Source organism: Mytilus trossulus, chromosome 2 (assembly GCF_036588685.1).
Source record: "Mytilus trossulus isolate FHL-02 chromosome 2, PNRI_Mtr1.1.1.hap1, whole genome shotgun sequence".
Classification (NCBI taxonomy): domain Eukaryota; kingdom Metazoa; phylum Mollusca; class Bivalvia; order Mytilida; family Mytilidae; genus Mytilus; species Mytilus trossulus.
The window spans coordinates 39,974,809-39,990,690 of record NC_086374.1 but is presented as its reverse complement, the minus strand read 5'-3'; the positions used below and the strand labels follow the sequence as shown (position 1 = coordinate 39,990,690).

Sequence of the window (15,882 nt, the reverse complement as noted above, 5' to 3'; positions counted from 1 at the left end):
TACATGGCTTGTTACGTATTGTAACGCTCTTAAATACGGACCCAAAATACATGGGTTGTTACGTATTGTAGCGCTCTAAAATACGGACCCAAATACATGGCTTGTTACGTATTGTAACGCTCTAAAATACGGACCCAAAATACATGGCTTGTTACGTATTGTAACGCTCTTAAATACGGACCCAAAATACATGGGTTGTTACGTATTGTAGCGCTCTAAAATACGGACCCAAAATACATGCCTTGTTACATATTGTAACGCTCTAAAATACGGATCCAAAATACATGGCTTGTTACGTATTGTAACGCTCTAAAATACGGACCCAAAATACATGGCTTGCTACGTATTGTAACGCTCTTAAATACGGACCCAAAATACATGGGTTGTTACATATTGTAGCGCTCTAGAATACGGACCCAAAATACATGCCTTGTTACATATTGTAAAGCTCTAAAATACGGATCAAAAATACATGACTTGTAACGTATTGTAACGCTCGAAAATACGGACCTAAAATACATGGCTTGTGACGTATAGTAACGCTCTAAAATACGGACCCAAAATACATGGCTTGGTACGTTTTGTAACTTTCTAAAATACAGTCCCAAAATATATGATTTTTTACATATTGTAACGCTCTAAAATACGGTCCCAAAATATATGGGTTGTTACACATTGTAACACTCTAAAATATGGACCCAAAATACATGGGTTGTTTCATATTGTAACACTCTAAAATACGGATCCAAAATACATGGCTTGATACATATTGATATACTCTTAAACTACGGACCTAAAATACATGAGTTGTTACATATTGTAACACTCTAAAATACGGATCCAAAATACATATTGTAAACATATATTAAATAACCGGATGTTGGTTCATTGGTTGTAATAATGTTAACATGTTTTTGTGCGCTTTGGGGGGGGGGGGGGCTTTAAATAGCATGTATAGTCAGGAGGGAAATCATGTTCTGTGGAACTTTTAGCATTAATATGTCAGCGTTAGGGAGCTACCATTTACTCACATCGATCCTGCTTTTTTATGAGTTTTTCCCGACTTTTTCACATAAATTTTATCCTAGTACCTAGAAAATTCATATAAAAAAATGTTTGTCCTCTGATACATCAAGCAGATCAAACACACCTTTTTACCTGTATGCTTTCTAGTTACCGTAATAAAATGTACACCTCTATTCAGTCGTTGAAACCTATGGATGTGTTTTTCCTTTAGCTATATATTTATAGGTTTGTCTATGTTGTAGACCTGGGGATATAAAGGTAGTCTAACTAGTTGAGTTAGGGGAGATCTTCTTTAGCTCAGGTTCAAATCCCGCTGGTACCATCCATGGAAAATCACATCATCTATTCTATTTCTTAGTTTGATGTAACCTAATGTTGATTCAATGCTAAACATATGGAAAATTTATAGAAAATCCACACCCTTTATCCTTGTACTCTCATATTTGGAAATTCAGTGACTGATGGTTAAAGGATTATTTCATGCAGTGCTTGCATTGATTTCCTTCAAAAAAACTTTATTTATTTAGTTATTGGTTATAACAAATATAGATATGAACCAAATCAAGTACACCTCTCAGGGTGCGCTCGACTTTAGTGACTCAGCACGAATTTTTTTTATGAATTTACATGGTTACAGAAGGTGTCATAAACCTTAAGGTAATATTCTCGATAATGAAATTCTTTTAAAACTTTAGTTTAATATTATATTAATTTTATACTATTATTTACTATTATTGTATATGTATTTACAGAATAAATATTAGAGGGCTCTTACGAATTTATAGTTATATGGGAAAATTATCCGGAAACAGTAGGTAATAAACTCAGTACATGCATGTCATACATGTAGCTAGAAACAGAAGTTTATCAGGGCAACGCCGAATGCGTCTCGCCTTATAGTGATCAGTCTGTCTGTTAGCTCTTTCTATTCAATGTATCATTAAATGTATTTATTGTATTTTCTAATCTTTTTGAACATATCAACATTCTTTCATGTATCAAAATATTACGGGATGTCATTGTTCCTTTTTATGATTAATTGTTTAGAATTGTGTATTTTCTAAATTGTTAAGAATACATTTGTTTAGCTTCTTATACAGTCGTGTGCCAAAAGTTACGTTATAATACTGTCATAGAGTCATTTTATAGCTTAATTAAGGTGGTATGGGAGTCTAAAACAAAAATGATAGGATTTGTTCATACTTTGTCAAAATGTAGTATCTATTGATACATGTTCAAAAATATTATAAAAATGATAGGTCACCGCGCATTTTCTCAAGCTACAGGTTGTGACAAAATGACAAATTTTATATGGATTATACAGGAAAAAACAACATTTTGTGAATAGAAACTAAACAAAATGATAGAATTGTAAAATAAATCAGGAAAAGATTGCTTTTAGACAATGCTTTGAGTATATCAAAAGAAAAGATAGGGTCACCGTACGTTTTTTCCGGCTAAAAGACAAAATAGGAAATTTCATGTAGAGTCCTTGAGAAAATGCACTGTTTTAGAGTTACCTCCCCTTAAATTGCCAATTTGAAAATATTAAAAAAAAAAAAAAAAAAAAAAGTAATCTAAACTTGTAAAAATATTAATATTTATAAGTTATATTCTTATAAATTGGTTCTTTGAAATGAAAATTCACATTAAAAATCTGCATTCCTGCATCAAATTTTGCTAACTTGATAGAAAATATGGACCTTAGATTCTCTGTTTTTTACAATCCAAGATGGCGAAAGACACCCTTACCACCTTAATTTATATTTTTGTGATATAATAAATCTTGAACTACAGTTTCGTGTATTATCATACATGCATTGTTTTTTAAAGCTAGGGTCACACTACCGATCAAAACAACTCGATGATCCCGATTGTCCAAAATTCCATAACCAAGCGTACCAAAATTCCACAACCAAACTGTTAATGATTTCAACTCGACTGCTATCCGACTAAACACGACCTTTACCCGACTATTCACGACTCATTAATGACTCCATCACGACTCCAACCCGACCACTAATTGAATACATATTCGTTAGTTCCGACCAATTCACGATCGCTACACGATCTTTACTCGACTAGCTAAACCAAATAAACTATACTCGATCTCAGCCTGAATTCGACAAGACCAGACAAACCTCATCGGGAATAGGTCGGGTATGTACAATTTCAGTATAAAAACGTCTGAAATATTTTCATATGACCCGCTGACGCGGAGGGCGCATTATAAAGTGCTACTCTTGTCCGTCCGTAAGTACGTACGTACGTTCACACAATTAGTTTCCGTTCTGTAATTTTATTTTGCCTCAACATGCATAGTTCTTCAACCATGAGTATGAGCCATGCAAGCGTCTCAAATTGCTTTAACCAGCGCGATTCAAAGATTTCTAAGCTAGTAAGAGGATAGATATTATTACTGAATACGGAATATTATTTTGTAATTTTTTTTATCCGCGAATATTTATTTGCATCGAAAAAAACGATCTGAGTGTCCCAAGTGAAGCAGGAGCTGCTTACCCTTCTGAACCAACAAGAACAACCCGGTATTATGTGGGGTTTCTTGGTTTTATCTTTAGTTTTCTGTGTACAGTGTTTCGTGAACTCTTAATTTTCTGGTTTTTTTCGGAGGGGATACATTGCTTTGTCAGTTTTATCAGTTATACTTTTTGATTGTCGTCTTGGTATCGTATTTCTGTTAAATCGATGAGTGCAAAATGAAAATCGGAATTATTTCAAAACAAAATTATAAACATTGCGGATTAAGCAAAAATCACTTGCAAACAAAATATCTTGAGGGAAGAAAGTTCTTATGATCATTTTAAGGTAAAATATTCCATGAAAATTAATTGCATTTTAAGGAAATGGAAACATGTATCCTAATAAGTCGTTCTACATCTCCAAATGGATGTCGTTTATAAATCACACTTCCAAGCAAGACAAAATAGTTAATCGGTAATAAAAGGACATTTATACCACATCTTGTGTTGTAAAGATGTTATTTTTATACCTTATATCCATTTGTTTCTTTAGATGTAGATATATTTTCTTAAGATTACTCCGTGTGTATTGATATAATGATACATAAATAGATATTACATAGAATACAAATACATTATCTCTCTAATTCTGTTTATAACAAAAACTTAAATACCACCATTTAGCCCTCGAGGAATGGTTTACTGTACTTTTGTTAATTAAAACTAAATAACCATCTTAATCTCCGTTGGTTTTCAGTTCAGTTGTTGTATGCTGACGGATGAACAGCATGTCATCTTTCTGTGGGAATTCGTCACTCTGGGTAAGTTACAGATTTTAAATAACCATAACATGTTGCTTTTTAAATTTTGTTTGTAATTTATTTTTTGAAAAGTGAAGAAAAATTTTGACATATGAAATTAAAAGAGCTTAGTAATACCTGTTGGTAATACAATATTTTGATTTTTTTACTTAATATTTTTGAATTTCTAACTTATCTTTATTTGTATGGTTTTATGGTCTCCTTCATTTTACAAAAATGCCCAATTTATATAAATTTTATTGTATATCAATAAATTTAATCGCATAGTTTTATATGCAATATATTTCAAATCAGCTTTTTTATAATTTTCTAACAATACATAGTCTTTTTTATGATTTTCTAACGATGCATTTTTTCCCTTCTTTTAAAAGTAAGAAGTTATCTTTCGTATTTTATTATTTTGATGACGTCATGAATATTGAAGATTTTTTGCACTAGTGCAATATTGTAATTTATGGCTTGGTTACTTTCTGTGGGAAATATTATATTACAATGCAATAAAAATAATAATAATAATAATAATAATAATAATAATAATAATAATAATAATAATAATAATAACAATAATAATAATTTTACATAAAGGATAAATTTAGTTCCTCAATTCTATGTTAATCCAAATATTAGTACTGTTTTTAACATTTTGTTTTAATGAATTTATAGACAGACGAAGAGCTATCAGCTTCTGGTCCTAATTTTACGGATTGTTTCCGGAACATCGTTCCCGTGTTCATACCGGTGGTATGGCTGATTCTAGGCATGCCCTTCTACATCAACAATATTATTAAACGGCAGAGACAACAAATTCCTCTGACACCACTCAGTATTGTGAAAACTGTAAGTTAAAACTAGTCGTGTAGTCTACTTTCATTTCTCCATAACTTGTGTGTATCTTCAAACTTTTGTTTATCCGTAAATAATGTTATTCACGTTCCGAATTTATGGCCGCCCGACCTTTCTTAAAACGACATATACATAATATTTTTTTTTTATGTCTTGAAGAAAAAATGTGCATTACATTTGGTATTGGAAATCCTAAATTTGACAAATTTCCTTATTCTATTAACAAAAAATAAGAAGAATGGAAGTTGGATGTGAAATAAAAATTAATATGATATTTTTCATGAGAAGACAGATTTTTCCTACCAGAAATTATTGTCTTGTGTTTTGGAACAATAGATGACAAACTTGTCAGAGTTTTACCCTCCACCCCCCAAAAAAAAAATTGAAATAAACTCATTAAGCATACATTGATTAGCTTATGAACTTTCACACTGTGTTTTTTTGTTTATTTTTTTAATTTAATTGTGACTAATTTTTTTTAAACATTACAGTTCAACTTAGAACGCTCCTTATTTATTACGAAGAAGGGGATTATCATTCTCTAATATATTACAAAGAATTGGTTTATTATCGTGTGAATAGATATTTTATGTATTAGGGCACAAAGAGGTGTTACGTTCTGCAACTGTAAATAAATTGACGCCCCGAGGGTTTGAAACGGAATGTGTTACGAATTTCTTACAAATTGGATGTAATAAAAATTGTAAAAATAAAGAATTATTGGGATTTTAACGTTCAATGAATGAGTAAACTCCATTATTATGTCTCAATACTAATTTTGTAATATCATTTATAGATAAAAAATAAGAGAAAAAACTTTAATATTTCATGAGTTGATATTGCGATATAACTTTGATCTTATAATTTGGCTATGATCTCATAATTCAACTATGATTATTTAATTTATCTATGATCTTATTTAATTTATCTATAATCTTATATTATAATTCAACTTCAACTATGATCTTATAATACTAAACATGATCTTATAAAACTATGTTTTTATAATTAAACTATAACGATTTTATAAAATAATTCAACTATGATCATATAATTGAACTATGATCTTATAAAACTATGATTATGATCATAATTTGACTATGATCCTATAATTTACCCCCCCCCCCCCCCCACACACACACAAATCAATTGAAATTTCACTCTCAACAGTCTATAAACTCACTAAGCATACATTAATAAGCTTATGAACTTTCACACTGTTTTTTTTTGTTTATTTTTTAATTTAATTGTGACTAATTTTTTTTAAACATTACAGTTTAAATAAGTCTAGAACGCTCGTACGTCATACAAAGAAGGGGATTATCATTCTCTTATATTTCAAAGAATTGGTTTATTATCGTGTGAATAGATATTTTATGTATTAGGGCACAAAGAGGTGTTACGTTCTGCAACTGTAAAAGTAAATTGACACCCCGAGGGTTTGAAACGGAATGTGTTTACGAATTTCTTACAAATTGGATGTAACACTAAGAATTAATGGGATTTTAACGTTCAATGAATAAAGCTTATTTTCAAATCTATGTCAGCGTCTTGACACATAAAATAAAGTCTAAAATACGGATTTAACAACATATATTGAAGACCATTTGCTATGAAGCTTATCAAGAGTGTATAACATAGAAGATGTGGTATGATAGCCAACGAGACGACTATCCAAAAAAGACCAAAATGACACAGACATTAACAACTATAGGTCACCGTACGACCTTCAAAAATTAGTAAAGCCCATAACGCGTAGTCGGCTATAAAAGGCCCCGATAAGACAATGTAAAACAATTCAAACGAGAAAACTAATAGCCTTATTTAAGTAAAAAAAAATAACGTAAAAAACAAATATGAACTCCATTTTTATGTCTCAATACTTATTTTGTATTATCATTTAGAGAAAAGAAACATTGTTGGAGTGTTAAAATAAGTGAAAAACTTTAATATTACATGAGTTGATATTGCGATATAAGTAAACTATGATCATATAATTTGGCTATGATCTAATTATTCAACTATGATCTTATATGATTTATCTCTTCTTTTTTTTAAATTTTACTATGATCTTATAATATAATTCAACTTCAACTATGGTCTTGTAATACTATGATCTTACAAAACTATGTTTTATAATTTAACTATAATGATCTTATAATATAATTCAACTATGATCATATAATTCAACTATGATCATATAATTCAACTATGATCATATAATTCAACTATGATCATATAATTCAACTATGATCATATAATTCAACTATGATCATATAATTCAACTATGATCATATAATTCAACTATGATCTTATAATTTAACTTTGATCATATAATTTGACTATCATAATGATTGATCTTATAATTTAACCGTGATCTTATTATTTGACTATGATGTTATAACTTAACTATGATCTTATAACTTAACTCTGATCTTATGATTTGACTATGATCTTAATATAATTTGATTATGTAGGTTTTATGTTTTGTTGGTGCGTTCCTGTGGTTGGCTGATATCGGTGTTAACAGATCTCTTGGGTATCGCTGTGACAGTTTTACAGACCCTCCATTGGTATATTATGTTTGTGCTGTTTTCCAGTTGTTAGCTGTTGTAAGTGACTGCACCACTTTAAATAAATAGATATTACAGTAAAGTAAAAGAAAACTCTGATTTTTCACCGAATCATCAAATATAATAATAACTACAGGCGACTTTCAGTACTAAGCTGGTGTCACCCACACGAAACTATTCTACCAGTTATTTAAAAAAAATATTAAGTTGAAATTCGAGAATATTTTAATATGTTGGACCATCAAAGATGCTTCTGTTCTTAAGACTATGACTATTTCGAACTACTTACAATAAACTGCCAATTGAAACAGAAAGATGACAAAAAGAGAAAACCGCACTTGCAGTCTTTAGAACTATCAACCGTCACAGATTGGTGACGAATATCATTATATATTTTAATGTATTTTTTTACATAAAAAAAAGAAAAGAGTATTTGACTTTATATACAATATGTCAAAATACAGTTAAAGTCGAAGTTGAAACGGGATGTATTACGAATTTCTTACAAATTGGATGTAATAATAAGAAGGGGGCGTATTGCTTTTCCGCTATTTTTTCAAAGTCCCAATACTACGTTTCCGCAAATTTGAAATATACGTTTCCGCAATTTGTATTTATTACTTTTCCGCAAATTTACCTGGTAAATTATAAACATTTGAATGTCCATGTGATAAATTATTTATTTTTTCTTTCTAATAAAGAAAATTTTTTGATCTCAGTATAGCTACAATTTACTAGATATAACTACTGACTCGGGAAAGGATGAGTTAAACTTCATTGAGAAATCTTTGGTTTTGCTTACTTGCCAACTGACATGATTGAAGAATGCTTTGTTGAATTAATTGCCGATGCTCAATCTGACGATAAATGCATGAGGTCTGGCGATTATACATGGGAATTTTATATAAATGGCAATTGAGATTTCCACCAACCATTTGGGCATCACCCCTGACCCCGAGGAAAAGAGAACAACGAATGGTGTCGAGTCTTTTCGTGCCTACCTGAACGAGCAGTTTTACGCTAGCCATCCTACCATATTTGTCTTTGTCGATGTGTTATTGAAACTGAAGACAACATCTTACATAAATATGAGAACTCTAACTGTAAAAGCACCCGTTCGGAAATATGAAAAGGTGAAGATGGCCTTCCTTCCTGAACAAAATACAAAATTTGTAAACGGTGAATGTGTTGGCTACAAATATTCTGCCAGAACTGACTTATGACCTCATATCAAGATCTTTTTGAACATACGTTTTCATACATTTTAATAATGTATTTTACTTACATGTTATGATGACCTTTAACTTAATACATATTTTTTTTTTATTATAGCTTTGCTTTCGATCAATAGGTATTCCTTAATTATTTGCGGAAAAGGAATAATTTATTTTTTCCGGAATAGTTATTTTTTTTCCGGAAAAGAAAAATATTTTTTTGCTGAAACGTAAACTTTTTTTTCCGGAAACGTCATCTTTTTTTCGCGGAAAAGTGAGCACGAGGATAATTCTGTCGCTAGGATAGGACCAGAAATCCCGCAGAAATAGTACCGGCAAATGCGTACCGGCAAATGCGTAGTAATCATTTTATATGGGACCAGGGGTAACCGAATGTTATTACTGTATGTATGTTTATATGGGGGACCAGGGGTAACCCAATGGTATTACTGTATGTATGTTTATATGGGGAACCAGGGGTAACCCAATGGTATTACTGTATGTAAGTTTAAATGGGGGACCAGGGGTTACCAAATGTTATTGCTGTATGTAAGTTTATATGGGGGACCAGGGGTAACTGAATGTTATTACTGTATGTAAAGTTTATATGGGGGACCAGGGGTAACTGAATGTTATTACTGTATGTAAGTTTATATGGGGACCAGGGGTAACCGAATGTTATTACTGTATGTATGTTTATATTGTGGACCAGGGGTAACCCAATAATATTACTGTATGTAAGTTTAAATGAGGGACCAGGGGTTACCCAAAGTTATTTCTGTATGCATGTTTTATAGAGGACCAGGGATAGCCCAACGTTATTTCTATATGCAGGTTCTATAGAGGACAAGGGGTCAATAACCGAATGTTATGTCTTTATGTAAGTTTTGATAGGGGACCAAATGGTAACCCATACAATGCCTATATGTAAATTATGTCTATATGTAAGTTTTATTGGTAACCCAATGTTATGTCTATATGTAAGTTAATATAGGGACCAAGGGTAACCCAATGTTATATTTGTATGTAAGTTTCTATGGGGGACCAGGGGTAAACCAATGTCATGTGATTGACTGTATGTGTGTTTTAATATATAGGAGCCCCAGATAGGAGCAGGGGTAATTTCATTTAACTATAAACAGGTCTTTAATTGCTTTTCTTCATCTCAGTCACATTAAGACCTTCAACATGGAGCAAAAGCACACTATCTACTGGGATCTTGGATAACCAAACTGTTATTTTATTAAGAAATTTTCTATTTATATACTGTGGTAAGCTTTAACTAACAAAATACCATATGTTTCATGTAAATGACACTGTTGACATATACATTTAATATGTTCCGTGCTTTCATGTAGTGCATTCCATGATATTCAAGGGATTGTCACATTTCCTGACCCCTACTTTCACTTCTTGAACTATTTTTTTTCGAATAGGTTAACGGTATCAATATGCTATATATCAGTGGGATTTCTGGTCCTAATATACAACTCGTCTAAACATCAACCCAACAATGTTAGATCTGTAAATTTGCTTTCGCAAATTTTTGGTTCTTCCGATGGATACATCTGTTGTAGGGTTGTCACTGACTCAGACGTACTTATGAATATAATTTTTTTCTGTGACTGTATCTTACATTAATTTGTAGGATCCTTTACTATAGATAATTTAGCTGATCTGTAACAATAACATCTTCATGCCTTATATATCATGTACTGTAGTACGTCGCTAGATTAAAACTGACGTGGAAAGGTAACACATTGCAAGCGAAAGCTCTATTTTAGTAGAGCCCAGGTGGTCGTGTGGTCTAGCGGGACGGCTGCAGTGCAGGCGATTTGGTGTCACGATATCACAGTAGCATGGGTTCGAATCCCGGCAAGGGAAGAAAGCAAATTTACAGATCTAACATTGTTGGGTTGATGTTTAGACGAGTTGTATATATATATATATATATATTTATATACGGTCATAAAGATACAAACAAAACAAATGGTAGTATATAGTTTGCATAATCAAACTACGTTTGTGCTTGGATTTCTTAAAAGTTTCAGTTGCTGTTTAAGAAATTGTTTCTTTTGTTTTATGCTAGAACAAAACAGTTATATATTTCTTGCGGATGAAAGTCGTTTAAAATTCGTTAAAAAATAAGAAACAGTTTTAAGAGTCGAACCATGACATAATATGCAAGTTCTATCAAAACTTCGTAGGCATTCGTATCGAAGATAATTTATGTGTTATTTTTCTTTTGATAAGAAAAAGTGGTGAAGAAAATATATAATATGTCGGTGTAAAGGATTAAGGATGTTGACAATAACCAGAACGGATGACAAACCATTTAAATTTTGACACCATCGTAGTAATCAATTGTCTGGCAATGACGTTTAAACTTTTCAAATGTAGACATTTAAAAATCATCAAACAAAATATCCGTATTAAATTGAGATAATTCTCTCCATGTAAGGGAACCAAAATACAAGGGGTACAATCAAAATCACGTGATGGATATACACACACCGGAAGTTACAGTCGAACTCGCCGCTTGAAAGGTTAGTAGTTGCATTTTCTTGTTTATATCAATTCAATTTTGATTAATAAGTTGGTACACCGAATGTCGGATAGTATGTAGTTTTAAAATACACAATTGTTTTTGCTAGAAAGCGTGCAGGTATTGCAAACACTTCGACACAGTTTTCTGGTGACATTTTGGAACTGTGTCGAAGTGTTAGCATTAACTGCACGCTTTCCAGCAAGGATAATTGTGTTTTTCAAAACTAGATAGTATCCGACATTCGGTGCACTACCTTATTTATTAAATTTTATTGATATAAACAAGTAAATACGACTACTTACCTTTCAAGCGGTCTGCTCGACTGTTACTTCCGGTGTGTGTATATTCATCACGTGATTTTGATTGTACCCCTTGAAATAAGCAATTTCAAGAACTATAATTGTTGTTTTTAATTAAATAAAAATTGGATTAGTTGATTGTTGTTTGCTAATATGATTATAATAAGAAATAAAATGATACAATCAGCTAAAGCTGTCCTTCAACATCATGTTTACCATAGCCATTGTTTAGAAATTTATCTAGTTTATTTCAATTCTTTATATTAATGGGTACTATAGATCTAGATCATAAAATAACCTAACGTACGTTTATTAGCTTAACGTCAGTGGCAAATAGTTCAAAAATCCCTCTTTAGCATTGAGTCTACTGCTAGATGGGAAAAATTGTAGAATTTCTATACTCTACTCGACCTTTGGGAACCGTAGTGTGAACGATGACTAGAACACTAGTTGATTATAAACTGAATGGAATAAACAGACTTAGCGGGACAAACATTATTCTCTCCTTGTTCTCTACAGGATTTCAATTCAGAAGAAAAGAAAAATGTTAATAGGAAGGACATTTTTTAGAATTACATAAATTGTAAAACATGTAGAATTTTTTTGGACCATTACATTTGCGCGTATTACTATTTCAATTGCGTGAAAAAGCGCACAGCTTTTGATTACATTTGCGCGCATCCTTTCACAGGTAAACTCGGATAAATAGGTTGATATCTAGTCATTTATAATAAGATATCTATTTATTTATAATAAGATATCTAGTCATTTATAATAAGATATCTAGTCATTTATAATAAGATATCTAGTCATTTATAATAAGATATCTATTCATTTATAATAAGATATCTATTCATTTATAATAAGATATCTATTCATTTATAATAAGATATCTATTCATTTATAATAAGATATCTATTCATTTATAATTTAAGAACATTGCATTATGCCCAAGCACTTAGTCCTCGAAAAAAATACATATGAAAATGTAAAAACATAGCAAATAGAAAGATTGAAAGAACCGATTTTAAATGTCGTAACGTTCTGAATATATGAAGCCCACAACTTTAAGAGACACAAAACCCAAAACTACTATTAATAAAGGGATATACTGAATAAAATATTTCATTATAGTGAGTGAGCATGGAATCATTCAAGGACGTTTGTAGAACGTCTGGATTCTTCTGACGGTGGTGATGCCCAAAGACTTGGGAAGAGGGGGAATAAGGGATCTACATCATCATGTGTTCTGTCGATACTGAAAGAATACCCATTGTACACTAATATGATATTTTCCTCCAATTTATATTTTGACAGAACGAATTACAATGTTTGTACGATGACGCAACTTAACAAACTGATCGCTATTCGGTAAAATTAGGAACAGAATACTCTTTACTCTGAAATATTCGCAATAAAGTTACATGTATACTTTAAGCTATTACGGGATTTCTCATAATTACTTTATATTTTATTAACTAGAATATGAAAAATTAACAAGTGGGTTTACAATTCATAGTAACTTTTATAACTATAATAGTCATATTTCATAATTATGTTTTTTTTTATACTTTTATTATCTGTGAAATGAATGCGTGCAAATGTATCAAATTAAACCTAAAAGAAATATTAATCCTGAAATGCGCGCGAAATGTAATGAATTAACTTATTTTTGTGACAGATTTACGTGGCCACTGTTACCCAAGTAAACAGACACAGAGGCGTAATAACTTCCTGGATGTTGTGGATATTTTGGCTGCTGTCTTTTTTTATAAATATTATACCACTTGTGTGGAATATCACAAATCAGGTAAATATTAGGACTTGTCTTTATACATGCAGTTAGTTTATACTTATCTTTACTAAACGAACATATTGGTAGACCGGTACATAAAAGAAAATCATCGACTGCACATTATATTAATCAATAACATCAGAGATTGAGATAAACTGGGACGGCAATCCGACAAAAGAAAAAGACATCCAGAGGTTAATATACATAACTTAACAAAAGACAGTCTAAAAGTGTGCGCTAAAGTTAAAGGGGCCACGGCGGACGTGTGGTATGAGTAGGTCATATAATTCACTAGTCTGTTCACACTTAGATTTGAGTTCGAACCCGTACTTGACAGGTGCGCCGTTTGAATCCAATCTTAATTGACTAAGATCACCATCTCTTGTCGTTGTTCGGAAGTTCCCTCCAGTCACTACGGCTTCGTCTACCAATGCAAACAGGTTGCCATGAAATAGCCAATAGTGTTGAAATTATTGTTTTGGTGAACACCTAAATAAATCAATCAATCAAACTTTTAAAACGCAACGTACCTAAAGAGGTATACAAAATGATTTCCTCTTTTGAATTTTGCTTCTTTCTGTTTGTCTATAATTTGAAAATTTCTACAACACTCACTGTACGAGATAAATTTGAGTCCATCAAGAAAAAATGAACATGGTTTTGTTAATCGACTTCATCATGTATGCTTCAGTAAACATGTTACCTCAACCAATTGCTTACCGTAATTGGTCTTGATTGATAAATAAAAATACCTCAATTAAAACATTAATGTATAAGTTTATCAACTATGAGAGTTAGCTGATATAATATTTTAATTTCATGAGTTCTTGTTGTGAATGTTGGACCATTTTAATTTTATATAATATTTGAGATTTTATTTTTAGTTATTAGGCTCAATTTTTACAATTCGACTTTGCTCAATCTTTACATATGTTTCAGCCAAAGTGTATTAACAGTATATTCCATTATGTGTTCTTTGCTGTTATACTTGTCCAACTGGTATTATACAGTTTTACAGACAACCTATTTAAAGATGAATACGAGCATATCGGAAAGGTAAGCAAAAACAAAAAAGAATTGGTGTATCATAGTAATCATTCAAATTAGCGTAATAATAAAAACTATGTTGACTTATTATTTTTATTTTTTTTTATTATTATTGTTGTAAAAGACAAAAATGAATAAAACTTTATTATTACATCGGTTGCAATGAAATGCCGTTATTTCAAAGCGTAATAAAAACTGAAAATTTCACATGCGAAATAAATCTGATAATTTCACTCATGTAAAGTCAACCATCAATGGGTGTTGATGTTGCAACAAAAACAATCGAGAATGCACAGGAAAAGATAAAGTTCCTTCCATTTTACTTTCATTGAAAAGTCCATAGTGGCGTAATAAAACGAATATGTTTTTTTCATGCTAGCAAGTTAAATAGACAAGGCTGCGTAGCAAGCGCAGTGTTAAATCTAGAATGTGCATTTATACTGCTGTTGTGTCTAACATAATGTATTACTTGTTTCCTATTATCCCAAAACAATCGTGTAAATATATTCAGAATTAACATTGAAAATGTTAAGCTTTTCAAGTCCAAAACGACCGTTAAAAATACATTTTACTTATACAATGGATATAACCCTTCTTCCAACGTTTAGTTCATTAGCTCATCAAAAATTCTGTGCATGCATATGTCCCCATCTTTTATAGAACGTTCAGCCTATAAGCTCGTCGAATGTTGGCTGTAGATATACTAATGTTTTTCTATGCAGCGTTTAGTCCATTAGCGCATCAATGTTCTTCGGATATGATTGTGTTCTTTCTAGAGAAAAAAGAGAGTATTTTAGTTTAACAAATAAATTTACTGTGTTATTTTAGATGGAGTGTCCAGAAACTTACTCTTCTGTTGTGTCAAAGATTTTGTTCTGGTGGTATAATCCGTAAGTTATAACGATTTATGTTAAAAAAATCAGGTGTGCTATGATTGCCAATAGGACAACTCATCAGGTGAAACCAAATACATATAAATTAACAACACAATAGGTTACCGTACAGCCTTCGACAATACGTAAAATCCATACTTCATATAGTCATCTATAAAAGGCCCCGAAATGACAAATGTGATACAATTTAAACGAGAAAACTAACAGCCTGAATCATTTATAAAACAAGGAACGAAAAACAAATATGTTATATAGCAATAAACAACAACGAGTAAACTACAGGTTCCTGACTTAGGACAAGCACATACTGTACAAGTGGAGGGGTTAAACTAGGTGGTAGAAG

At 31.4% G+C, this 15,882-nt stretch overlaps 1 protein-coding gene across 1 annotated transcript in view; it reads left to right on the top strand.

The window, feature by feature from the left end:
• Positions 1–1,145: 1,145 nt before the first annotated feature.
• The window catches only part of LOC134707205 (ATP-binding cassette sub-family C member 3-like), a 38,681-nt gene continuing 23,944 nt past the window's right edge, over positions 1,146–15,882 (top strand). Inside the window, exons 1-7 of the mRNA XM_063566787.1 lie at positions 1,146–1,251; positions 4,264–4,327; positions 4,991–5,164; positions 7,648–7,782; positions 13,486–13,614; positions 14,539–14,655; positions 15,475–15,536. Coding sequence (XP_063422857.1) covers positions 4,286–4,327; positions 4,991–5,164; positions 7,648–7,782; positions 13,486–13,614; positions 14,539–14,655; positions 15,475–15,536 — 659 coding nt within the window. The 5' untranslated portion in view covers positions 1,146–1,251; positions 4,264–4,285. The remainder of the gene's footprint in view (positions 1,252–4,263; positions 4,328–4,990; positions 5,165–7,647; positions 7,783–13,485; positions 13,615–14,538; positions 14,656–15,474; positions 15,537–15,882) is intronic.